The sequence below is a fragment of the Ambystoma mexicanum genome, chromosome 2p (genome assembly GCF_040938575.1).
Source record: "Ambystoma mexicanum isolate Mex_15411 chromosome 2p, UKY_AmexF1_1, whole genome shotgun sequence".
NCBI lineage: Eukaryota > Metazoa > Chordata > Amphibia > Caudata > Ambystomatidae > Ambystoma > Ambystoma mexicanum.
In genome coordinates this window covers 1166947144-1166969525 of record NC_090923.1, presented here as the reverse complement: position 1 = coordinate 1166969525, position 22382 = coordinate 1166947144, and the positions used below count along the sequence as shown (strand labels likewise).

Here is a 22382-nt window from a genome sequence, read left to right as displayed (position 1 = left end):
AAGCTAGCCCTGAAGGCTTTTCTGCCTTCTGTACGGGGGAAGAGTGTCCTGATCATGATGGACAACACAGTGGCCATGCATTACCTCAACAAAAAGGGGGCTTAGGGTCACTCCCCTTGTGCAAAGAGGCAATGCAGCTCTGGTTCTGGGCCTTCCAGTAGGGAATTTCGATCTCGGCAGTTCATCTGGCCGGAGACGAAAATGCGGCGGCGGATGCTCTGAGCAGGCAGAGCACGGTCTCTCACGAGTGGGAGTTGGCTCAGGAAGTCATTCAGGAGATCTCTGCCCTTTGGGGAACCCCGCAAGTGGATCTCTTTGCCACCAGTGTCAACCGGAAGTGCGAGAGATTCTGCTCAAGGGAATTTCCTCCAAGAGGAGCCTTAAAACAGGCGTTTGTGGTGGATTGATCATTCCCACTGCTGTACGCGTTTCCTCCAGTACCCGTCATTCCTCAAGTGTTGTGGAGGTTACGGAGGTTCAGTTCCCACATGATCCCCATTGCTCCGGATTGGGCCAGGAGATCGTGGTACCCGGACCTTCTAGAAATGTCCATCTGCCCTCCACGCCATCTTCCCTACCGAGAGGATCTGCTCTTGCGCGAGGGTAGTCAGGTTCTCCATCCAGAGGTCAAGACTCTCAACCTTCACACTTGGTATCTGAAAGGTTGAGGTATAAGGATTGGGACCTCCCGGATGACGTGATGGAGGTGCTGCTTTCGGCCAGGCGGCCTGCAACAAAATCCCTGTACCGTTGGTGTAAGTTCTGCAACTGGTGCAGAGGTCACAATGTTGATCCTTCTCAGTGCTCCATTCCTATGGTTATTGTCTTTCTTACTTTCTTTGGCCCACAAGGGCCTTCAAGTGGGTACCATTAAGGGTAACCTGGTGGCGCTGTCTATCTTTAAGCGCTCGTCTAAAGAATGTTCTTACTTTAAGATTCCTTTGATTTCTGAGTTTCTTAAAGGACTGACTAATGTATTACCGCCGTCCCCTTGCTTGATTTTACTGTTATGTTTTATATGTCCAATGAAATGTGTTAAAAGTCATATGTTGGCTAATGCACTTTAAATAAAAAAAATGTTTTAAAAAAGTATTACCGCCGTCCCATTTCCAGGGGCCGGTTTGGGATTTGAATTTGGTTTTGAAATTTGTCATGGGAGCTACATTTGAACCTTTGCACTCCTGCCGTTTGAGATTACTGTCCTTCAAGACTGTTTTCTTGGTTGCGGTTACTTCCGCTCACAGAGTGAGTGAATTGCAGGCACTTTCATCTAAGCCACCCTTTACTGTGTTTCACAAGGACAGGGGTTGTACTGCGAGTACGTCCCTCTTTTCTACCTAAGGTAGTATCTGAATATCATTTGAGTCAAAAGGTGGTTCTTCCATCTTTCTACCCTCCTCCTCATCCTGGTAAGGAAGAGGAGCGACTCCATCGGTTGGATCCTAGGAGAGCTCTGAGCTTTTACATTTCTAGGATGTCAAGAGTCGGAGTGGACAATCAACTCTTTGTAGGATATGCTGGACACCGATTGGGCCAGACTGTTCCCAAACAGACCTTGTACAGGTGGATTATCCTCACCATTACGGAGTGTTACCGGTTGGTGGGTAAGGACCCTGCTGAAGGGTTACGAGCTCATTCCACTAGGGGTGTGGCTACTTCCACAGCCCTCCAGCGGGGGGGTTCGTATTGGGAATATTTGTGATGAAGCTACATGGGCGTCAATCCACACCTTTGTTAAAAATTACTCCCTGGATACAATCCATGGTCAGGATATGGCCTTTGGAAAGGCGGTTCTTTATTCCGCAATCTGATTGGGTACTCTAAATTCTTTCCCTCCTCCATTTACTGGTACTGCTTTGGGAGTCTGTCAAAGATGTGGAATACGTTGGAGGACACAATCCATTCGAAGAACAAGTTACTTACCAACTGGTAACATTCTTTCGACTGGATGTTCCTCCAACGTATTCCACATCGCCCTCCCAGCCTGCCCCTCTGGAGAATTTCCTATGCGATTGCAGCTTACGTTCCCGCAAGGCTGTGTACAGTCAAGCAGGCATGAGACTGGTGCCACACGTTCTGACGGAAAAAACTTAAACTGAGGCTGCGGGCGCCGTGTGTCCTATTTATAACATCCGATGACGTCGCCCTCGACGGAGGCCTTCAAGCAACATCTACCTGACGTCATCGACGCAGGACGCCCTCTGCTGAAAAAGTTTCCGAAGTGCACAGCTGTGAACATTACATGTCAAAGATGTGGAATACGTTGGAGGAACATCCAGTCGAAAAAACGTTACCAGTTGGTAAGTAACTTGTTCTTCTGAAGGCTCAGCAGGCAGGGGTCGGGACTGGTTGTTCCCACATGTCCAACGGTCGAAGCAGCAATAATGTCTTCTGAGATCAGGCAGAGGAGCAGGGCTTCACAGAGCCAATCACTGGAGTTGATGCTGGTCAGATGCAGGGGTGGTCCTCGGGTTGTTAGCGGTCTACTCTTTTTCATAGAAGTCTTGATTCCAACGATGATCTGATGAACTGTTGCAGGAGCCTTCCTTTTTGCCAGATTTCAGGCTGAGAGCAAGCCCACCAGTGGTAAGGATCTGCAACATTGAAACAGCCAAGGGTTGTCCAATCATGGACTACCAGTGGTCATCACATCCGCCCGGCAAGACTTTGAGGCGCCAGAGTATGTGGACTGAGACCATACCACAAAGCCTGCTTGACCACAGCTTCCCATGGGAAAGGGGTTTCCATATAAGGCATTCTCTGACGCGAGAAGGCAGGAAGAAAGCCAAAAAACAATCTGGCTAAAGAACAAGCGAAAATCTCGTGGCACAGCCATTTTAGGGTGCTATCCACTGTTAGGAAGAATTCTCTTATAAGGCTAATTTCCCCAACCTAGTGAGTTCCCCAGCAGCTTTGCTGGATTTTTGGGGGGTTGTTTTTTCTCCTGCTAAGAGTGAGACTCTCTTACTCCCACTCTTATACATGATTTGAGGTATGTCCTTGACTTATGTGCTTATGGGCTATGGGGTTTCCTTTTTACTCCATAGGGTATTATCTGTTGTTCTGTATGTGTGGTACCCAGCACCCTCAGTGCAGTACCACAGGGGTGTCACAGTGACCCCCAAACATAGACTCCACACCCTGGGACTGACTACTGTCTCCCAGAGCTTGTAAAGTCACCATTGGCTTTACTGGTCCAAAATTGTGAACAGAACCAGTACAAACCATCATATTGTGGAAGTACTGGTAAGGAGTAATTCGATTGCCCCTGGGTCTGTTTTCGAGGGGGCTCTGTCCCGTCCCCCCTCGTCGAGTTTCTGGCTGGTGGCAGTGGTTACCACGCGAAATATTCCTCCGGAATATTCTCTATGGGATTTTCCCATTGATTTTAAACGCACCACTTTTTGGTGCAATGTTAAAGATACCGCCGGTTTATTTATTTAATATTAAATCACCGGTTGGGTCTTTTTGCCAGAACTTGATTCTAAAATGGCGTTTGTGTCCGTCTCTGTAACTCTGACCAAGGTTGAGCCCTTCGTTCCACTATTTTGGCGGGCTTCTCCACAGAAGCCCTCCAAATGGTGTCACTCTGTCTGGGTTCCACAGGAAGGGTGGAGGGGGGAATTGGCACCCTGGACTGCGTTGCCTTAGCATCCCAAGTCGCACTCTACTCTGATTGGCCCAGTGGTGAGCCGCCCGGCTCACCACTTAGCATGTGTGATTGACAGCTAGGCTGATGAATGGGGTTTTTTCTGCATAAAAGCAGGGCCTTTGGGACTGGAACTTCAGAAGTCGCCACAGGACCCAAGAATCCGAAGAGGGAAGAAGCTGAGCCACCGACAACCGATGACACCACCGGTGAAGCCCTGCTGGAACAAACTCACCACTTTTCCAACGACAAGAGAAGATCTTCTGCTGGAGAGTCTTCTCCCTTTGAGCTGGTAGGACCAACCAGTTTGCCCTTTTTCGCTTCCAAAGACGTCACTTGGTCGAATCGCCCGTGCCAAGCACCCCGGCGGCCGGATAGCCAAGCTCACCACTTTTGACCGCGAATAAAAGGCTGGTTTCATCCCTGTGCAGTGCAACGACTCCACGTTTCCTCCTCGACAAGATCTTCTCTTCCCCTGGTCGGAACCATGAACCTCAACCACTGCCAGGAACAACGGCCCCCGCTGGAGCTTCCTTTCTCTTTAAGGTACTGTGTCCTGCCTGACCTCCCTTTCTACAGATTGCTAAAGGTGACCCTTAAATCCTTGACTTCTAAACTGGGTTAGCTCCAGGCCTTCTAACTATATCTTTTGACTCACCCCAACCTCTTTTGAACACTCTGAAAGACTTTCAGTGCACTTTAAACCGTGTGATCCTGGGCACATTTCGCTTTGCTCCATTTAAAGTGGGTCTGGCCTATGAACTTTGGCTCTACAGTATAACCTGCTTTTCTCCCCTTGCTCTGAACTCTTAAAAGTGTTGGGAACTGTTTCATTTTATGCTCTGTCTTTTCTCTCCCTTTTTAACCTAAACTATTGGAGTGCCATCTAGGTTAAGCGCTCACTTCTGTCTTAACAAATCGTTGTGCTTTAACCCTGACTTGTCCGACAGTTATCAAGGGAGGTTTGTATACTTGCCTGACTGTGTTTTAACTTACTTTTCATTGAGAGTGCTAGTGTATTACCTAAAGTGTATTTTAAATAAATAACTATCTACTTTATATACAAAGCTCTGGTCAGTGTTTGTTTGCTCTACTGTGTTTTGGCCCTATTTTGTATACTCTTCATACTGCCCTACTCTTCTTGAGAGAAGTCCGACTGCTCGGCCACAGCTACCAGGTAAATCTGGGTGGTGCAGACTGCTACCAATTGGGTTTACTGCTGCTCCTGTAGTCTTAATCTTTTTGCAGTGTTCCCCAAAGGAACTGCACAGGATTCTGTCTAACATCCACCCTCGGTAGCTTTTTGCCGCAAAGGTTTATGAGAAAAATATCACACAAACTGTAAAAATCACACAGCTGCAACCAGATTGTCTTGGGCACATTGTCAAAGTAACCAAAGGGCTATTATATAAAAAGTTACAAGGATACAAAGTATCCTAACTGCACTTCATTGTGAGGTAATATGTGCAATTGTATAAATAAAAAAATACATACAGACAGTTTCTCAGTACTGACATACTTGGGAATTAGTCATTTTCCCCATAAGAATGAGCAAATACATGCAAGGTAAGTAAAGCAGAAGGCTTTACTGACTTCCAAAAACTCAGGATACGATTCAAAAAACGCAGGAAGAATGGGGAGCACATAGGAATGTATGGAGGCAAAAGTGCAAAAAGAAAATCTTTGATAAGATCCAAGAGAGTGCTCTCCCGTGTGATAATTGACTTTGGTGTAGGTGTCAGGATTATGCCATGGTCAACTTTAAGAGAGTTGGCAGAGAGCTTAAGAAGAAGAGGAATTTGGTAAATAGGGGTTTTGCCTGTCAGACTTGGATATGAAGTTTGTCAGAGAGTGTAATATCTGGCAACTGAGTTTCTTTGCTGATGTGCTTAAGCTCATTACAGGCAGCATTCACCCATGTGGTTGTCAATCTGCGTCTAGCGTGAACCTTAAGGTATTATAGATGTTAACCAGATGTAGAAAAAATATTATTTAAAAAAAAAAAAAGAAAATGTGAAACTCTTTTTTTCAACACAAACCATTACAAAAAGAAAAAGCGGTACAGTCGGTCCCCCCTCAGTTCTACATACAGTATGCCCACCCTCCCAGTGTGCATTAATATTCCCTCCCACAACCCATTCTGATAAACAATAGCAATCCTTAAAATGGCCCCTCTTAGGTATCCACTCTTGCCATTCGTGCTTGTGCAATTAAATGTTGCTTCTAAGGATCCCAGGTGTCTTTAGGCATGGCATACAGGTGAAGAATAATTCCGTATTCAGTTTCCAACTCATTACAATAAACAATATCCTCTTTCCAACATTCCTTCGTGGGGAATTGGGCTCTCCCCCCACACTATAGCCACTAACCTCTTTGCCAGGCGCAACAACAACCCTGCCAGCCGCCACTAAGTACAGATAGCTGCTTGGTGTATACCCTAATAATGCCATCTCTGGTGTGGGTTCCACTCGCTCGTTCCGCTCCCCTATGACCTCACTCAACACTTCAAACACTGCCTCCCAAAAGTGATACACTGGGTGGGGCACCCCCAGGTCACATGGAGGAAGTCCGCTGGGGCAACTGCGCATCAAATGCACTGAAGGGCGATTCTCTTAAGATGTGCACAGCAATACCACCACACACCATTTATATGCCACCACTCTGTCTCCATGTGCCTCCACCACCTTGCTGTACAGGGTAGACACCACCTTCCTGGTGTTGTCAGCCTTCATCATCCCGTCCATAATGGAGGCTATTTCAGGTTCCTTCTGGAAGGTCGGGACCAACCCCTTCAGGGAATCCCTTAACCAATGATATATAAACACCTCCAAAGATGTAACGTTCCCCTTGCAACATCCTATTGATAGGAACTGTCCCTCTGGGAACAGGTCCTGAAACCTGGAGAATCCCATCCTCTGTATACACCGCACTTAACTCGGCTCCCCTGTCGAGCACACCAGGAATGTGAATAATCAGTAGTTCAGAAGAGTAAATCACCTTACCCCCCTCGTTCCGTTTGATACGTACCCACTCTCTACAAGTCAACTCCAACATATTTTGCGGTCTAGGTCTACCAGGAGGCTTTAGTATTACTGTAGTAGTCGGGGTGCAGCAAGAGCACGCTGCACCGCACATTACACCTATACACCTCTTTGCCAAACCAATACACAAGAAAACTAGCCTGAGCCACTTCATAGTACGCTTCCAAATCACAAAGCGCTAGCCCCCCCTTCTCTAATGGCGCTACCATTGGTTGGCAAGCCAACCGAGGCTGCTTGCCCACCCAAATAAACCTAAACAATGTTGACAGCACTTCTCGAAAATAGGACTTGGGTACCGATAATGGCACATTAAGAAAAACATACAAGAATCGAGTTAGTAAAACCATTTTCACCAAGGAGATCCTACCATAGAGGTTATGGGGAAGTCCATCCACATCCCAACATCCAGCCTGGCCTGTTCTACTCTTACGTAATTACGCTGATATAGCACCTCAATGGTGCACGCCATATCAATCCCCAGGTACCTTGTGTAATCCATGTGCCACTGGAACCCTAAACCATCATCAAACTTCACGGTTGAGGCACTGAGGGGGAAAAAGAATCGATTTCGTAGTGTTAATTCTCAAACCAGAAAATTAACCAACGGCCAACACATCCGCCATAATTGGTGGCAAGTTGTCCCGCGGATCCATACATGAAGTACCATATCATCTGCATAGAGTGAAACCACCGCCCTGTGGCTATAGAATTGTATCCCCCTATGCACATAATTATCTCTCAGTAATTCGGCAACGGGTTTGATAGACAGGGCAAACATCAGCTGCGAGAGTGGACATCCTTGCCTGGCCCCTCTCCAAGCATATAACAGATGTTAACTGCCGATTCACCTGGATTCTGGCATTAGGCAGGGTAAACCGCAATGAAACCATCAAAAGAAACTAATTTCACATCCCCATTCTTTTCAGCACCGCAAACAAAAAGGGCCACTCCACGGAGTCAAATGTTTTCTCAGCGTTCAATAGTGCTGCCACGACGGTCCTCCTGAGACACTGCTGACTTTAACTCAAACATGCGTCGCAACCCATACGATGTAGAATGACATGGAATAAACCCCCTATTGATCCGATTTGACACATTTTATCATCGGGGGGCCAACCTCACAGCTAACAGTTTTGCCAGTATCTTATTGTCTAGATTAATAAGTGAAATGGGACAATATGAGCAACAATCATAAGCAGCCTTCCCAGGATTCAACAATACCGTGACCACTGCCTCCCTCATGGATTCTAGCAAGTTTCCATCTTGCAGTGCCTGCTTATACATGTTTAGAAGATGTGGAGCCAACCTGGGTGCAAAGTATTTGTATAACTCATCCGTTAACCCATCTGTCCCAGGGGCTTTCCCGGGCGACAATGCCTTAATTGCTAGGACTTCCTGTTCAGTGATGGGACGACACAGCCATTCCCTTTCCCTCACCTCACACCTGTAAAGCGCTACCCTGTCTAAAAATCGTCCACCTCAGAGTGTAACACCAGGCTTTCGAAGCATACAAGTAGGTGTAAAAATCACAAAACGCCTCTGTAATATCCCTATCTGCATGCAACGTACGTCCCTGTCCATCCGCGATGGAGGTGATATGCGATCTAGATGTATCCATTCTGGCTGCCTTTGCTAGTAATTTTCCTGGGCGCTGACCTTCCCTGTACTGCCTTACAGCCACTTTCCTAGACAGAAACTTCACCTTCCTCTGGGCTGCTTCCTTAAATTCCCCAATTTCATCCTTAAACATATTCTTCTTGATCAGGTCAGTTAATCGACCCATGCCCCCCTGTAGCCCCTGAAGGCGGGCATGGCTGTCCTTCAATTCACCTCGTATCAATTTCAGCACTCCAGCCTTCCTCAAAATACATTCCCCCTGCACCACACATTTAAAGGTTTCCCACAACAATGCGTGCGAGGCGACCGAATCCTAATTTTCAGCAAAAAAGTTATCTAACTCTCAAAATCCCTGCAGAAAACACTGTCAGACAAACCGTCACTCTTAAACACCCAGGATGGTCTTTCACCCATTCGCCCCGGCACATCCAGCACCATAACCACTGGCACATGATCCGACAGCATACACGCTAAAATAGTAACTTCCACCACCCATCCAGTAATCTTCTCCAAAACCAAAAAATAATCCATCCGCGATGCAGACTGATGGACCGAGGAGTGAAATGTATACCCTTGTTAATTCCCGTGCCTACTCCTCCAGATGTCATTCAACTCCCATTCCCAGCACAGTTCCTGCAACTTGCTGGTCACCTTCAAGTGGGACTGTGACGCCCCATCGCTGTGTCCAAGGCCGGCTGCATCACCGTATTGAAGTCTCCCTCCCAGAGAACCACCACCCCCCCCCCCCCCCCTGGAGTGCCCTGATCCAGTTGTTGAGCTATCCAGTCAAGCATGTCCACTGTATCAACATCCCTTATGATACTCAGTAAAAAAGAAGGGCTCAACTTGTTCTTCAGTGTAGGTGCCCGAGTAAAGATGATGCATGGTTTCTGAACAAGGTACTCCGTCAAATGTTTATCCAAGTAGAGGGGATGCCAGTGTTTATTGAAGATTTTAGTAATGGTTTTGTTGTCCTTGCAAGATTTGGTGAGAAGCCTGGTCTTATTAGGTACTTATACTGAGCCGAGGGAGTGGCCCAAGTGGGCGCCCTGCTTTTGACTTGCCAAGGGACATGGCGCTGGAATGCGATAGCCGTTGCCTTGGACCTGACTGCATGGGCGTGCATGTTCTCCGGAAGTGGCTTGTGCTGGCCCTCTTATGCTTCTTTGACGGCTGCGACCATCCAGCGGGATATGGAGGTCTTCAAGGCCTGGTAGCCTGGTCTTGCACCTCCAAAAGTGACAAACATGGCGACTGATTTTCAGAAGTCCTTGCTCCTGTCAAGGTAGAATTTCAGGCCCCGCCTGACATCCAGGCAGTGCAGAACCCTCTGTGCCTCGTCCTTACGATCGGCAAAAAACGTAGGAAGGACTATTTCCTCGTTCAAATGGAAAGCAGATGGCACCTTAGGCAGAAATGCTGGGTGTGTCCGCAGGACGCCTTTTGTCCCTGTGAAAGGTAGTATATGGTTCTGAGGCGACCAGCGCCTGGATTTAGCTGACTCTGCGAGCCAAGGTGAGGCCGACTAGTAAGGCCGTCTTAATGGTGACCAGCCTGATGTCCGCGGACGCCATTGGCTCAAACAGTTTGTGCGCCAGGGTGCCCAAGACTATGTTCAGGTCCCACACGGGGTGTGGCCTCCTGATGGGCGGGTAGAGCCTTGCGAGCACTGTCAAATGTTTCTTGACAAAGCGATTGTAGGAGGAGAAGACCCCCTCCTCCGAATTCCTGTAAGCCCCGATGGCTGCAAGGTAAGTGCGGCAGGTGTCCACCTGCACGCCAGAGTGGGCGAGGTGCGCCGAGAAGGAGAGCATGTCGTCCAAAGTACATGCCAGGAGGTCGATTTCCTTGGAGTCTGCCCAGCGGAAGAACCTGCTCCATTTACCTTTATACTGGGACCTGGTAGCCTTGCTCCTTGCACCCTGTATCCAGATTAGCCTGGGAGAGGCTGAGGTGCCTAAGCGTTAGCTGCTCAGGAACCACGCTATGAGTTTCTGTGGCGCGGGGTGGATGACCCTACCCCCCATGCTGCGCCAGAAGATATACTGGGCCCATCGGAAGGTGAATGAGTGGCATTTCCGAGAGGCTGAGCAGCTCCGAGAACCATGGTCTGGCTGGCCACCATGGAGCTATTAGAATGATGTTGAGCTGGCGAGACTCCTTGATCTTGCAATCACTCTGTGAATCAGCGGAGTGGGCGGGAAGGCGTACACTGTCATGCCGTTCCACTGAATCCAAAATGCTTCGCTCAGGTAGCCGAGGCCCTGTCCCTGCCAGGAGGCGAACTGAGGGCACTGCTTGTTGTGCCAGGTGGCGAAGAGATCCACCTGGGGTAGACCCCTCCTGAATAACGAGGTCGTTTAGCTGCCACTCGTAATTGTCCGCTCCCAACCTTCTGAGTCTGTCTGCCTCCAGGTTGTATTCCCCCGGAAGGTGGACTGCTGTGAGGTAGATGTCGTTTTCCAGGGCCCACTCCCACATGCTGATTGCCAGTCTGCACAGAGGAGGGGATCTGGTGCCCCCCTGCTTGTTGACATAGTACATGCTGGTAGAGTTGTCTGTCTGGATGAGGACAACCTTGCCCCTGAGAAGTGGAATGAATGCTCTGAGCGCTAGCCAGATGGCGTTCAGTTCCAACCAATTGATGTGGTACTCCTGCTCCTGGCGAGTCCAGGTGCCATGGACCGAGTGACCGTCCAGGGTGGCTCCCCAGTCCTGGAGCGAGGAGTCCGTGGTGCTGGTGACCTGTGGAGTGGGAGGCCGGAAGGGCTTGCCCGTCACTAGGTTGCAGTCCCTGGACCACCATGTGACGTCCTGGTGGAGAGATGGAGGAATGTTGATCATCTCGGATTGAGCGCCCCGCTCCTGGTTCCATGAAGCCACAAAGTTCAGCTGAATCCTCATCCTCAGTCTTGTGTGTGGGACAGCTAGTAGGACTGCCGCCAAGAGACCCATGAGATGCTGGTACCACCATGCCGAGGTCACCTCTCTGCCTTCTCGGAGCACATGTCCCAGATGAGGCCCAAGAATGTCAGTCTGCGTGAGCTGCAGCTGCGACTTCTTGAGATTAAGCAAAAAGCCCAGATCGTGCAGTGTGTTCATAAGGGCATGGGAAGAATGGTGAACCGCTACCGGAGATGTAGCCTGATGAGCCAGTCGTCGAGGTATGGATAGATATGGAGGCCCTGCGCTCTGAGGAGGGCAGCCACAGTATTCATGAGTCTGGTAAAGACCCTTGGGGCCGAGTTGAGGCCAAATGGAATGGTAGCCCATGATCCTGAACCGTAGGAATGAACGACGGGGCTGCCAAATCGGGACGTGTTAGGTACGTGTCCTTCAGATCCAGGGAGAACATACAGTCTCCCCTGGACAATGTATCAGCTATAAAAGCTGGCGCAACCATCTTGAATTATTGTAGAGGTAAGGAGAGGTTGAGAGTGGAAGGGTCCAGCACAACTCTCAGGCCTGCCTGGTTCTTTTTCTGAATGGCGAAAATCCTGGAGTAAAAGCCCAAGCCTCGCTGGGGGGCTGGGACTTCCTCCACGGCCTGGCTCTCTACGAGCAACCGGATCTCCGCCAGAAGAGTTGCTGTCCCAACTTGAGGGAGTGGGGGGGAGGAAGGAGGAGAGGCTGGGATGGGTAGGCGGTACCCCGTGGATACTAAGGAGAGGATCCAGGGTCCACAAAATTCTGGCGCCAGAAATGTGCATGGAGAACAAGCCTGCCCCTCACTGGAGACACATGGACCCGGACGGGTGTGTCATGCCTTCTTTCCCCTCAGAGGCTGTTGCGGAGGGGTGGGACTGGAAAAAGCCCCACACCCCCCTCCTTTTTGTTGCTTGTGCCCATTTGGAGTCGGCGAGTGGTCCGGCTGCCTGGATCTCTGTTCCTGGAAGCCGCAAAACCCTCTGTATGTACGCCCCTTGTCGGAGCACTGCTGTGACTGGGTGTACGATTTGGGCGTGGTCTTTGTCAAGATGGATAAAGACTTGGCCGTTTGGGAGCTGTTTTTCTTTTTGTACAACTCCTCGTCCGTGGTGGAGTGGAAGAGGTCCCCTCCTCCAACGGCAGGTCTAATATGCGTTCCTGGATGTCCGGGTTGAATTTGGTTGCACAGAGCCAGGCTGTCCTTCTCATGTCCGTGGCGATACAGATGGCATTGCCAGAGGGGTCAATGTGGGCACAGTGGATTCCATGAAGTCCTGTGCCACCAGCTTGACCTCTGCCAGTCTCGCCTTGAAACGTGATTGGCTCTGCGCAGGGAGTTCCGGTAGGAAGTCTGCAATTTCCCGCCATAACCTATGGTTAGCAGCAGCCAGCATGGCATCAGCGTTGGCCTGACGAAGATGCAAGGACGCGTTGAAATACAGCTTCTTCCTGTACACCTACAAGATCTCCTCCTTGCCTAGCAGCGTCGCCGAGGAGGAGGCTGAGGACGACTGAGGCTTGGAGTATAGTGATGCTGCAATGATCACTGAGGCGTGCGGTGAGGATGAGCCGATAGCAAGAGTGTATCCCCCTCCATCTTCGCGTATTTCGCGTCCAGGCGTCGATTGACCGGCTAGACAGAGTGGGGTTTGAGACAACCCTCTTTGTCCAGGGAGACTACATCGGTCTGCAGTGGAATTCCTGTTTTGCCAGAGGGGCGTCTCGTGAGACCCTCAGCAAGCACCCCCAATGCTGGTTGTTCGACCTCGCTTGAGATAGGGCCAGATACTCCGCCAGCCCTGCAAGATGTTCATGAAAGGCCTTGGCTGGCGAGGGCATGTCAGAGTCCTCCTCCTCCTCCTCCTCATCCATGTCCTGTGGGTCAGGAGGATCCTGCGTAGGTAGGTGGGTGAGTAGCAGGCGCCGGAGACTGCGGTACAGGGACCGGAGGCTGGTACAGAACCACCTGAGGAATCAGCTGGGGGACCGGAGGCATAGGCTGCACCGGGGGCGCTGGCAGAGGAGCCTGTGGTGCCAGAAACATTGGAGGGAGCCACGTCCCCGATGGCATCCTTGAGGATCACCCCCATCCGAGGGGACTTCATGAGCTCGAGGTACCTCTCAAAGAACCTGTCTTCACAGGCAGGAGGCGTGGTAGGGGATACTGACTGGGTAGCGGGAGGCTGCTGGAGCTGCTGCATACCCTGCCTGTACAGACGCAGCGGGAACCTGCCCTGCGCAAATGAAGGATAGGCTGTAGGCCACGTACCTGGTTGAGGCCAGTCCCACCTTGACACTCGTTCCTCACCAAACTCCTGGAATGGCGTTGGACGGGTGCCGATGTCTGGCACGGTGGCTATTTTGTCACCACGTGCCTGCGTCGTGTTACTCGGCTCGATGGGCTCAGCCTCCTCCAAGACTCTTGAGTGTGGATCGCGAGGCCTACCCTGCTCCTCGGGCCTAGACCCGGTAGGTGGGACACCCTCGGCCCGGTGGCTGGTAGAGCCGCGTTTAGGTTCCCCTTTGGATTTATTGCCGGTAGTAGGGTGTGGCCCCTCAGACATAATGCCGGTACACGAGTGGAGCCCCTCTGGTGAAGACCCAGTAAAAGAACCTTCCGGTCCCTCAACACTGTCACCGGGAGGATCCGGGGATCCCTCAGCCTGTAGGCCGGTAGCTGGAGCAGCCTCGATGCACATGCTGGTACAAGGACCTGAGTGGTCCCTCTCGCTCTGGCGAGTCCTTGGGAAGGAGTCTCCCTTGCGGGGTGCGATGGCAAATAGAGGCCCTACCTCAATGTTTCACAAAGTTCTTGAGGTCCTCTAGAGGGGACTTCTGGAAGAGCTCCCTCAACCTGGCAAGTCTGTTCTTCAGCGACCTCTATGATAGGGCGTTGCATGCTGTACAAGCTTGCTAACCGTGGTCTGGACCAAGGCAAAGTAGGCATGGGGGTCTGAAGTTGGGAAGAGCCCGTTGCTGGATGGACACCTGCTGAACCCTGTGGAAGTCGACATGCGCCGGGAGGAGCGTGACGCCTGAGGACCCAGTACCTGAATGATAAAAAACGACGAAGTAGTATCCGTGCGTGAATTACATGGCGGAAGCCAAACCCAGGAGCGCAGGTAAATTCGGTCTGTTCCCGTTGACACAGCAAAGGAGGCGGAGGTGTGGCACCGGAGGGTGGAGTCAGGGCAGCGCATGCTCCTAGGGCTGCACCCCCACGCGCCTCTAAATTTAAAGGGGGGGAGAAGGTTTTTTCTGGTGAAAAAAATTCTGTCTCCCGTCCCTTGGAAGGGACGCCCATGAAGTATGGAGGAAAGGGGATGGGATGTAAGAGTAGTTGTGTTGGCCATACACACTTAATACTGGTAAATCTCTGGGATTTGACTGTTTGCCAGTGGAATTTTATAGGCCCTTTTAGTTATCGGCTGGCACTGTTCTTGTGTGAGCTGTGAGCATGAGGGAGGGAGTTGTTACTCTGATTCCTAAGCCAGGTAGGGATCACATACAATTCACTAATTATCGACCAATTTCACTACTTAATGTTGATGGTAAGTTGTTTACAAGGATTTTGACTAACAGATTGAATAAGTATATAGGGGATTTGATTGACTAATCGCAGGTTGCGTTCCTGAGACAATGGTAAGGTTATGACAACATCAGTACACTTGTGGATATTTTCGGTTTTGCTGATAGTGAAGTGGAACATATTATGATAATTTTGATGGATGTGGGGAAGGCTTTCGATCGAGTCAGTTGGGTGTTCTTGGATTATACCTTGCGCAAAATGGGGCTTGGTGCAGGGTTTTTGAGAGCGGTTAGTTACACACTGGATACACTTCCAATGCATCCAGAGTGACTTGTAGGCCCTTAGGAGTGTAGTCAACTAGCAAAAGGTTGTTAGCATTTCCTAGCCAACTATAAGTCAATGAGCCAAATTTTACTGGACGTGCTTCCATTAGATTTAAAGGCGCAGCCAAGTTAATGACATTCAGATGGTACTTTTGCCTAAGGTGCTTTATATCATTCAGTCTCTCCCATTGAAATTTCCTAAGAGGTTACTTTGGCAGATTGACAAGGGTTTTCAGGGCTTTTTGTGGGGGGAAGGGAAAAGACCTAGAATTCCATGATACATTCTGGTGCATAGTGTACATAAGGGTGGTTTTGGATACCCTGATCTTGAAAACTATCAAAGGGGGTTTTTGTTGAAGAAGTTTGCTCACTTCTTTGCTGAAAGAGAGGGACGCTTCTTCACCGCTTTGGATCAGAGGGATAGCTTTGCCCCGTAATCTCTGGGTAATTATATTCCATGGGCAAAATGCCCAGTTTAGCTACTAAGTTAACCCTCCATTGATGCTACTAGGACAGCACTTGCGTCATGGATTGTTGCTAATGGTCAGAATGTATGGATACATTAAGGGGCTTCACTGTGGCACAACCCTGGTTTGCAAATTGGAAATAAGACCTTGTGTTGGTCAAGTCAAAGTTCATCAGAGGATACTGGGTTGTTTGTATTGGACCCCTGTGCGGCTGCAAGGGTTAGGTATGTTGAATGATCAGTCTTGTTGTGGTCAGAAGAGGTACATTGTTACACATGTTGTTGGATTGTTTGAGGGATATTGACTTTTGGAGGGAAGTGTTGGACAGGTTGGATGTAGTTCTGGGTGTGGTATTTCCGAGGTCACCTTTATCGGTGATCCTGCTTTCGAATACCTGGAGATGAAGGTGGCTTGTAGTTTTGGGTGCTGGATAGATAAAGTTTTAGTGGTGGCGGCTAAGCAGATTTTGAGAGTGTGGAAGATGAGGAAATAGCTGATGGTGGAGAGCTGGTTGTCCGATTTACAGACTTTGTCCAGTTATGAGAAATATATGCTGCAAAAACAGAATTGGGAGGATCTTTATTTGGAAATGTGGGGGCCTTTTAACAAACTATATGGCTAAAATGAGATGGTTGCTGCAGGAATATGGATGAGAACTTAGTGGGGGTATTACTTGTTGCTTTTATTACTATGTTTGGAGTGTGTTTTTGAAAATGTATAAATAAAGAGATTTTTAAAAAGCCAAACAAAAAAAACAGTTGAGGCTGATATTGGTCTCCCTCTATGTTCGTAAAATACTAGCAGTTCTTCATGAACGGAAGTGTGGTCCAAGTCTTTGCTTGAGCAGACATTTTCTTATCCAGACACAATTTTAGGAGGACAGGCAGTCTTTTCTTTTGGTACTGTGCACAGTAACATTGAAAACATGGATAAGTCTGCATGCAGGAATTAGTGAAGCTGCTGCCTGTATATAACGCAGTCCCTTCTCATTACAGGTAAACGTCCTAAGAAAGGATTAGCCACTGCTAAGCAACGTCTGGGGAAGATCCTGAAGATTCACAGAAACGGGAAGCTGCTGATGTAAAACCTTGGCTGATAAGTCTGCTCTGTGGGCCGTCATACACCTGAAGAATAAAGGTTGAAAGTTCAGGAATGATGAGTCTGACACGGCACTCTTGGACTCTGGTGTCATTAGATTCTAATTTTAAACTTAGACTTGCCACCAAGTAAAGGGACTTGGTTATTCTATAGAAAAACAGAGCTACAGTGTTATCACCCAGGATGGTGAGCCTTCTGAGGCCCGTTCTCGTCACTGCCTGGGGAATACTGATGAAGTGCGTGGCCATCTGGTCTGCATAGCACAGGTGTATGGATAGCAGAGAATGAAGTCCATTTGGATCTAAAATCAGGAGTGCTGTTTTCATCCTGCCTGGCACTCACTCCCGTTTGCGTTCAGCATTCATTTAGCCTTCCCCAATCCACCCAAAGACCGCACCCTAAGGCTGGAAGGGAAGAGGGTGAACGTTATGGCCATGCAGTATTCAAAGAAATTAGAGTTTATGTACTACTCTCTACAAGTGTGCCCAATTTCAGGAGGATTTCCTCCTGTCTCATTACGCGAAAAAACATGTTGACAATGAGATGGGGGTTCAGGGTATCTCCATCTTCAATGAATGCTCTTTGGGAGGCTACATTGGAAGCACTGTGATATCAAGCAAAGGTAGCAGGAAGTGAAGAAACAATGGAAGAATATCAGAGCACCAAATACAGGAGCAGAGTGGTGTCTACTGTGAATAATTCTTCGTAGTCGCTTGAAGCTGCCAGCCACTAAGTCTCAAGAACAGCAATCCGTTGGTCTCAATGTGGAATTGGAGCTCTCAGAAAGGGTATGTCGTACATCCAGGTTGAAACACTCACAAGGCCCACTGTCATAGTGATATGCCCCGAAGACAAACAAGTGTTCAGGTAGGACAGGGTTTAGAAATGGGAGCAAGGGGGTAGAGTGGAGGAGGCCCTAGCAAGACTAGGAAAGGGATATCATAACCAGGCTCTTGGTTGGAATTGGTTATTTTACTAGCATGAGTAAGAACCCGGAACCCATAGATGGCTTATGGTAAGAGTTGGAGGCCTGTACTGGATAGTAGCATACTTTGTATGAGGATCAACCATTTCAGGGACTTGGATAAGAAATGTTACCCTGAGATGGCAAAAATCCTGTGAAGAACAGAACTTTAAACTTGGCTTAAGGGATGAGCAACCATTGGAAGGGGAGCAGATACCATGGCTTGGGGTTGGAATTGGAGACATCTTAGAGGAAGATTTATATGGTGCTTGCTTCAATGAGCACACTAACTGGGCAGCCAGGGTTAGGTTCCAAATTGTTCATTTATTTTTCCATCATGGGAAGCATGTAAGGCTTTTAGGCGATGTGTGTGTGGGTGTGTGTGTGTGGTTGAGTATCACAGGCCAGGTTTTTAATAATGCTCACTGAGGACAGTCTTTATCTCCTTTAAGAGTGGATTGTGGTGTCTGTCGAGAGGGAATCTATATGTTCCCCAGATTTAAACCGACTTCTCTCCTCAGATGTGTAAGGGGGTTCATATCTCCCACCATCCGATGTAATTCTTGGAGCAATTGCTTCATTGCTATTTTCAGGAACTGTTGTGTGCATGTTTACTGTCTCATGTTAGCAGACATTGTATGCCACACTTGCCAGTATTTGGTGACAGGTTATGTACCTCCAGAGTTTGGATTAGGTTTGGGCCTTCATTTGCGAGCCATTAATGTTTGTTCAGTGCAACGGAACAGGTTGTAATCTGTGCATTTCCAGTGATTTGTTGGGGGTCTGAGCACCACAAGGGAGCTGCTTGTTGAATGAACTGAGACCCATCACATTGAACTGCGCAACCTTTACATCTATTTTGTGGCATGTTGATGTGCAGCTTTTCTGTGTTTTTGTAGCTGCAGCTGAAACAGAAGTCTGACTTTCCTGAGCCAATTGCTGCATGCACCGGTAAATGGCTATATGGGAGGGATATGAACTGGATCATGAAACTTTGTAGTTAACCAGACATTTGTTCTGTGAATTTAGTATCCAGTGCTGATATTTGTGATGCAGCAAGGATTGTGATTCTTTCTGCTTGAAGGACATCTTGCAACATAGGAGTTTTTTTGGTGCCACCTAAGGGCTTTCTGACTCAAGTTCCTTTGTTGTTTTTGACCTGCTTACTGTCAGACTACAACCTGTGTGTCTTACAAAGTTTTTAGCATCAACTAATCAGTATGGAAGAGTGAGCTTAGCAGAGAACCTGTGTGCCAGAAGGCATCTGATATTAGATGCAAGGAAGACCTTCTCACTTGCATCGAAATCCAGGTGGCAGAATGAGAGTTGAGTGGGTGGGAAGAAGGAAAGACTTTTAGCTCAATTGAAATATAAGGAAGCAAACATGATTAAGAGCAGCTTCCTGTTATACTGTTGAGGTACAAAGGAAGGGAAATGATGTGGTGTTTAAAAACTAAAAAGGATTGTACCCACACTCACTGTCCCCTGATGCATATTCTGAGATGCTGTGTTTATATGCCATTGGAGAAAATGTGTGTTTTGCGGGCAGTCCTGAACCTTGAGCATGTAGGTGGAGTATATAAGCTCACTTGATACCCCTGATCCTCTGCATCGACCTACATGGGGTGGGGGACAACTGTTCATTGGAACTCCTAGAGCAATGTAGTGATCCATTGCGTATACACTTCTATCCGACACAAAGCACAACAGGAATTCACCTCACAAATGAGATGGTCACTAAGCTCCCCAGATATTGGACCCTATGACGTAGGAAAAGCATAATGGGCATGGTGGTGGAAACATGTAGAACCTGCTCTATGTAGACACGTGGGGTTAGTGGGATGGTCTAGTTGTGGGGATTTAAGCTGCCTACCCCACCCATAGCATCATCTTATCGACATAACCGTTTTGAAAGCAATATGTCTTTATGTTAAAGTTGTGTGTCTTTCCCTCCAAAGTTGATTTGTTGGTTTGATTTTTCACTGGCTCTGTGTGCCATATTTCAAATCTCAGCTCCTAGCATTGTGAAGCTTACTTCTGATGGTTAAAGTTGATGAGCTTATCCTTTCTGGTAGCAGAGGAGAAGATACTTTCAGGCAATTCTCTGCACTTGTACAAACTTCGACTGTTTGTTCTCTCCTTTTTATTTTATTTTTACAAAGTCCGGATTTTTACTGGGGTGGAGGGAGGGTTGTGTGAGAGGGCACTGAAGGATATCTTTACCCTAACTTTTTTTTAAACTAGGGAGAAAAGATGCAGTTGATAACTTTTTTTATTAACTTGTGATATTTTTTACAAATAAAACCCAAGTGGCAAAAAAAAAAAAAAGGAAATAACCCCTGCCTCCATGGTATCAGGGAGTGGGGATAAGTTGTAAATGTGTATTCATTTTTTAAGGTTTGATGGGACTACAGTGGGAAACACAGACCACTGTTCTCAGAGGGGGTTAGGGGTGTGGGTTCGGAATCTCTTGCTTCCACTTGACTTTTGTGTTCTGTAACTGATGTAATTTATATTTTTCTAGCACTTTTATTCCTTGAGAGATGAAGTAAACACACCAGTCTTGTTGGAATAATGTTATGTTTCTGTGTCGAATCCTTACTCTTTGTTTTGTGGTGTATGGAATTGCATTTTTGGCAAAAATTTGAAATGTGCAATAATTCTAATTTGGACATGTTACCAAATGTGTGCTCTCATTTGTCTCACAAGCCATGCTTCTGTTCTGCCTCTCCCATTAATAACATGCCTCGCAATTGTTTTGATAAGTGACATAAGATAGGCAATGGTTATGTAGATGACCATTCCATCCTACACATTTTCCTACATATCGAAATGCACATTGCACAGCCTATTGGTGTGGTATGGTTTAATGGTTGCTTGGTTTTCGATCTTGGCATCTGGCTTTAGTCGGCAGGCTCTCGTTTCCTAAGACTCCAAGCCTAAGTACTCAGGAGGATGAAATCTTGCCAATAGAGCCGTCAACTGGTAATGTGTAAGAGGCAACATGTATCTATTTAAAAAAAGACAAAAATACTATGGAAAAAGTGTGCAATGAAATTCTAGAAGAATTAACAAAAAAATTGTATAAAGTAAATTACAGAAATGGTAGAGAGAATGGTTGTGTTCGATAAAGTCCACTCTTTAAGTTGCAGTATAACTTGAAGAAAAAATCCTTTGAGTGTGCACTACTAATCACTCTTTCTTCCACAGTATTTGCCTATGAAAGTGCAGCCCCGTTTGTAGTTAGGCGAGAAACTTTAAATGAAAACGAATGTTAACATTTTCTCTCTGACCTTCCTGAGACCTTCTACAAATGGAATTGCCACTTTCGCTGAGAGTTGTGATTTCTGTATCTCATTCCATTTACAATAACTTTATTTAGCTGCTAAAATCTGTTTAATGCAATCGGCAGAGCAACAATAATCTGAATAGGTAAGTGTCCCTTAACCTACATATAATCGAAAAAACATTATAAGCAGAACATTTGCTAACATGGGATTAATCAAAAAAGTATTCGAATTTTAATTTTTATTTTGATTTATATCATCCAAATAATATCAAACCCATGCAGCAATAATATACTTCAATTGCATACAGGCATATATGACTGAAATACAGCACTTACATATAAAATATTTAAAAAATATATATATTTCACCTGCCCAAGGTAACGCTGTTGAAGACAATTTACTTCTTTTACCCGTGGAGCTTACTTTCACTTGTATAAGCACAATGAAAATGATGCCACCTTATATCAAATGTTCAACCTAAGGCAATGCATCCAGTCCTCTTATCATTGTAAGGTCATCACTTAATGCACATAGGTCGCCTTCCTTGACAGTGCCCCGTGTTCAAACAAGTTTACCTCCATTATTCACAATTGCACATAAGTTACTGATACAGTAGTACTATCAAGAACAGTATCTTACTATTTAAATAAACTGTTCACATAGATGAATTACTGTTAGCCAAGATTTTATGTTTTGCTTTCCTCCAATAGACTTCTATGTCCGACCATTTCTTTTTGCTTGTTTTGAACCCTGTTCTGACTTTTTGGAGGTCATTAAAGACTTCAGCTTTACTTCCCTTGCCTGTTTTGCTCATTCTTATGGAGAAACTGACTAGTCCCTAAAACTATAATTACTGAGAGCCCATGTCCCTCTATGAATTCTTTTATTGTTACAATTGCACACATTTTACACAAGGAAGTGCAGTTAGGCTACCTTGTATCCTATTTGTTTTATATAATGGCTTTTTGGTTACTTTGACAATGTGCCTAAAACAAGCTGGTGGCAGCAGTGATATTTTACTGTTGGTGAGAAATGTTACTCATGTTTGCATTTAGTGTAAATGTTTACTAAAGGGGGCTAGCAATCTAAGATGCCAGTGCCACAAGGTTTTTCATTTGTTCTTTGGCTATATTGATATTTGGTCTTTTTCCTGCCTTCTGAGATCAGGAAATGCCTTGTATGGAAAACCCTTTCCCAGGGAATGCTGTGTTTTTCTCGGGCTAAGGGGCAGTTACTATGTGGCCAGAGGAAGGGGCTGAGACTGTCTAGTCCCAGTACACATCCCTGCTGCCTGAAGGTCTGTTGCTGGGCAGATGTGGCCAGTCACTATCCATGATTGGATAGCCCCTGACTGTTTAAATGGTGCAGATCCTTACCATTGTTAGCTTGGGCATGCTCCCAGCCCAAATCTTGGATAAAAGGAGGGCTCCTGCAGCTATTTGACATATCATCGTTGGAGCCCATTCCCCCACGAAC

The 22382-nt window shown here is 47.2% G+C and overlaps 1 protein-coding gene across 2 annotated transcripts in view; it reads left to right on the top strand.

Annotated features, from left to right (window-relative positions):
• PHF8 (PHD finger protein 8) overlaps positions 1-20191 on the top strand; it is an 852864-nt gene extending 832673 nt beyond the window's left edge. For both annotated transcript variants that reach the window (XM_069645307.1, XM_069645306.1), the window contains exon 21: positions 16550-20191. In XM_069645307.1, the coding sequence (XP_069501408.1) occupies positions 16550-16638 (89 nt within the window). In that variant the 3' untranslated portion in view covers positions 16639-20191. The remainder of the gene's footprint in view (positions 1-16549) is intronic.
• Positions 20192-22382: the final 2191 nt, after the last annotated feature.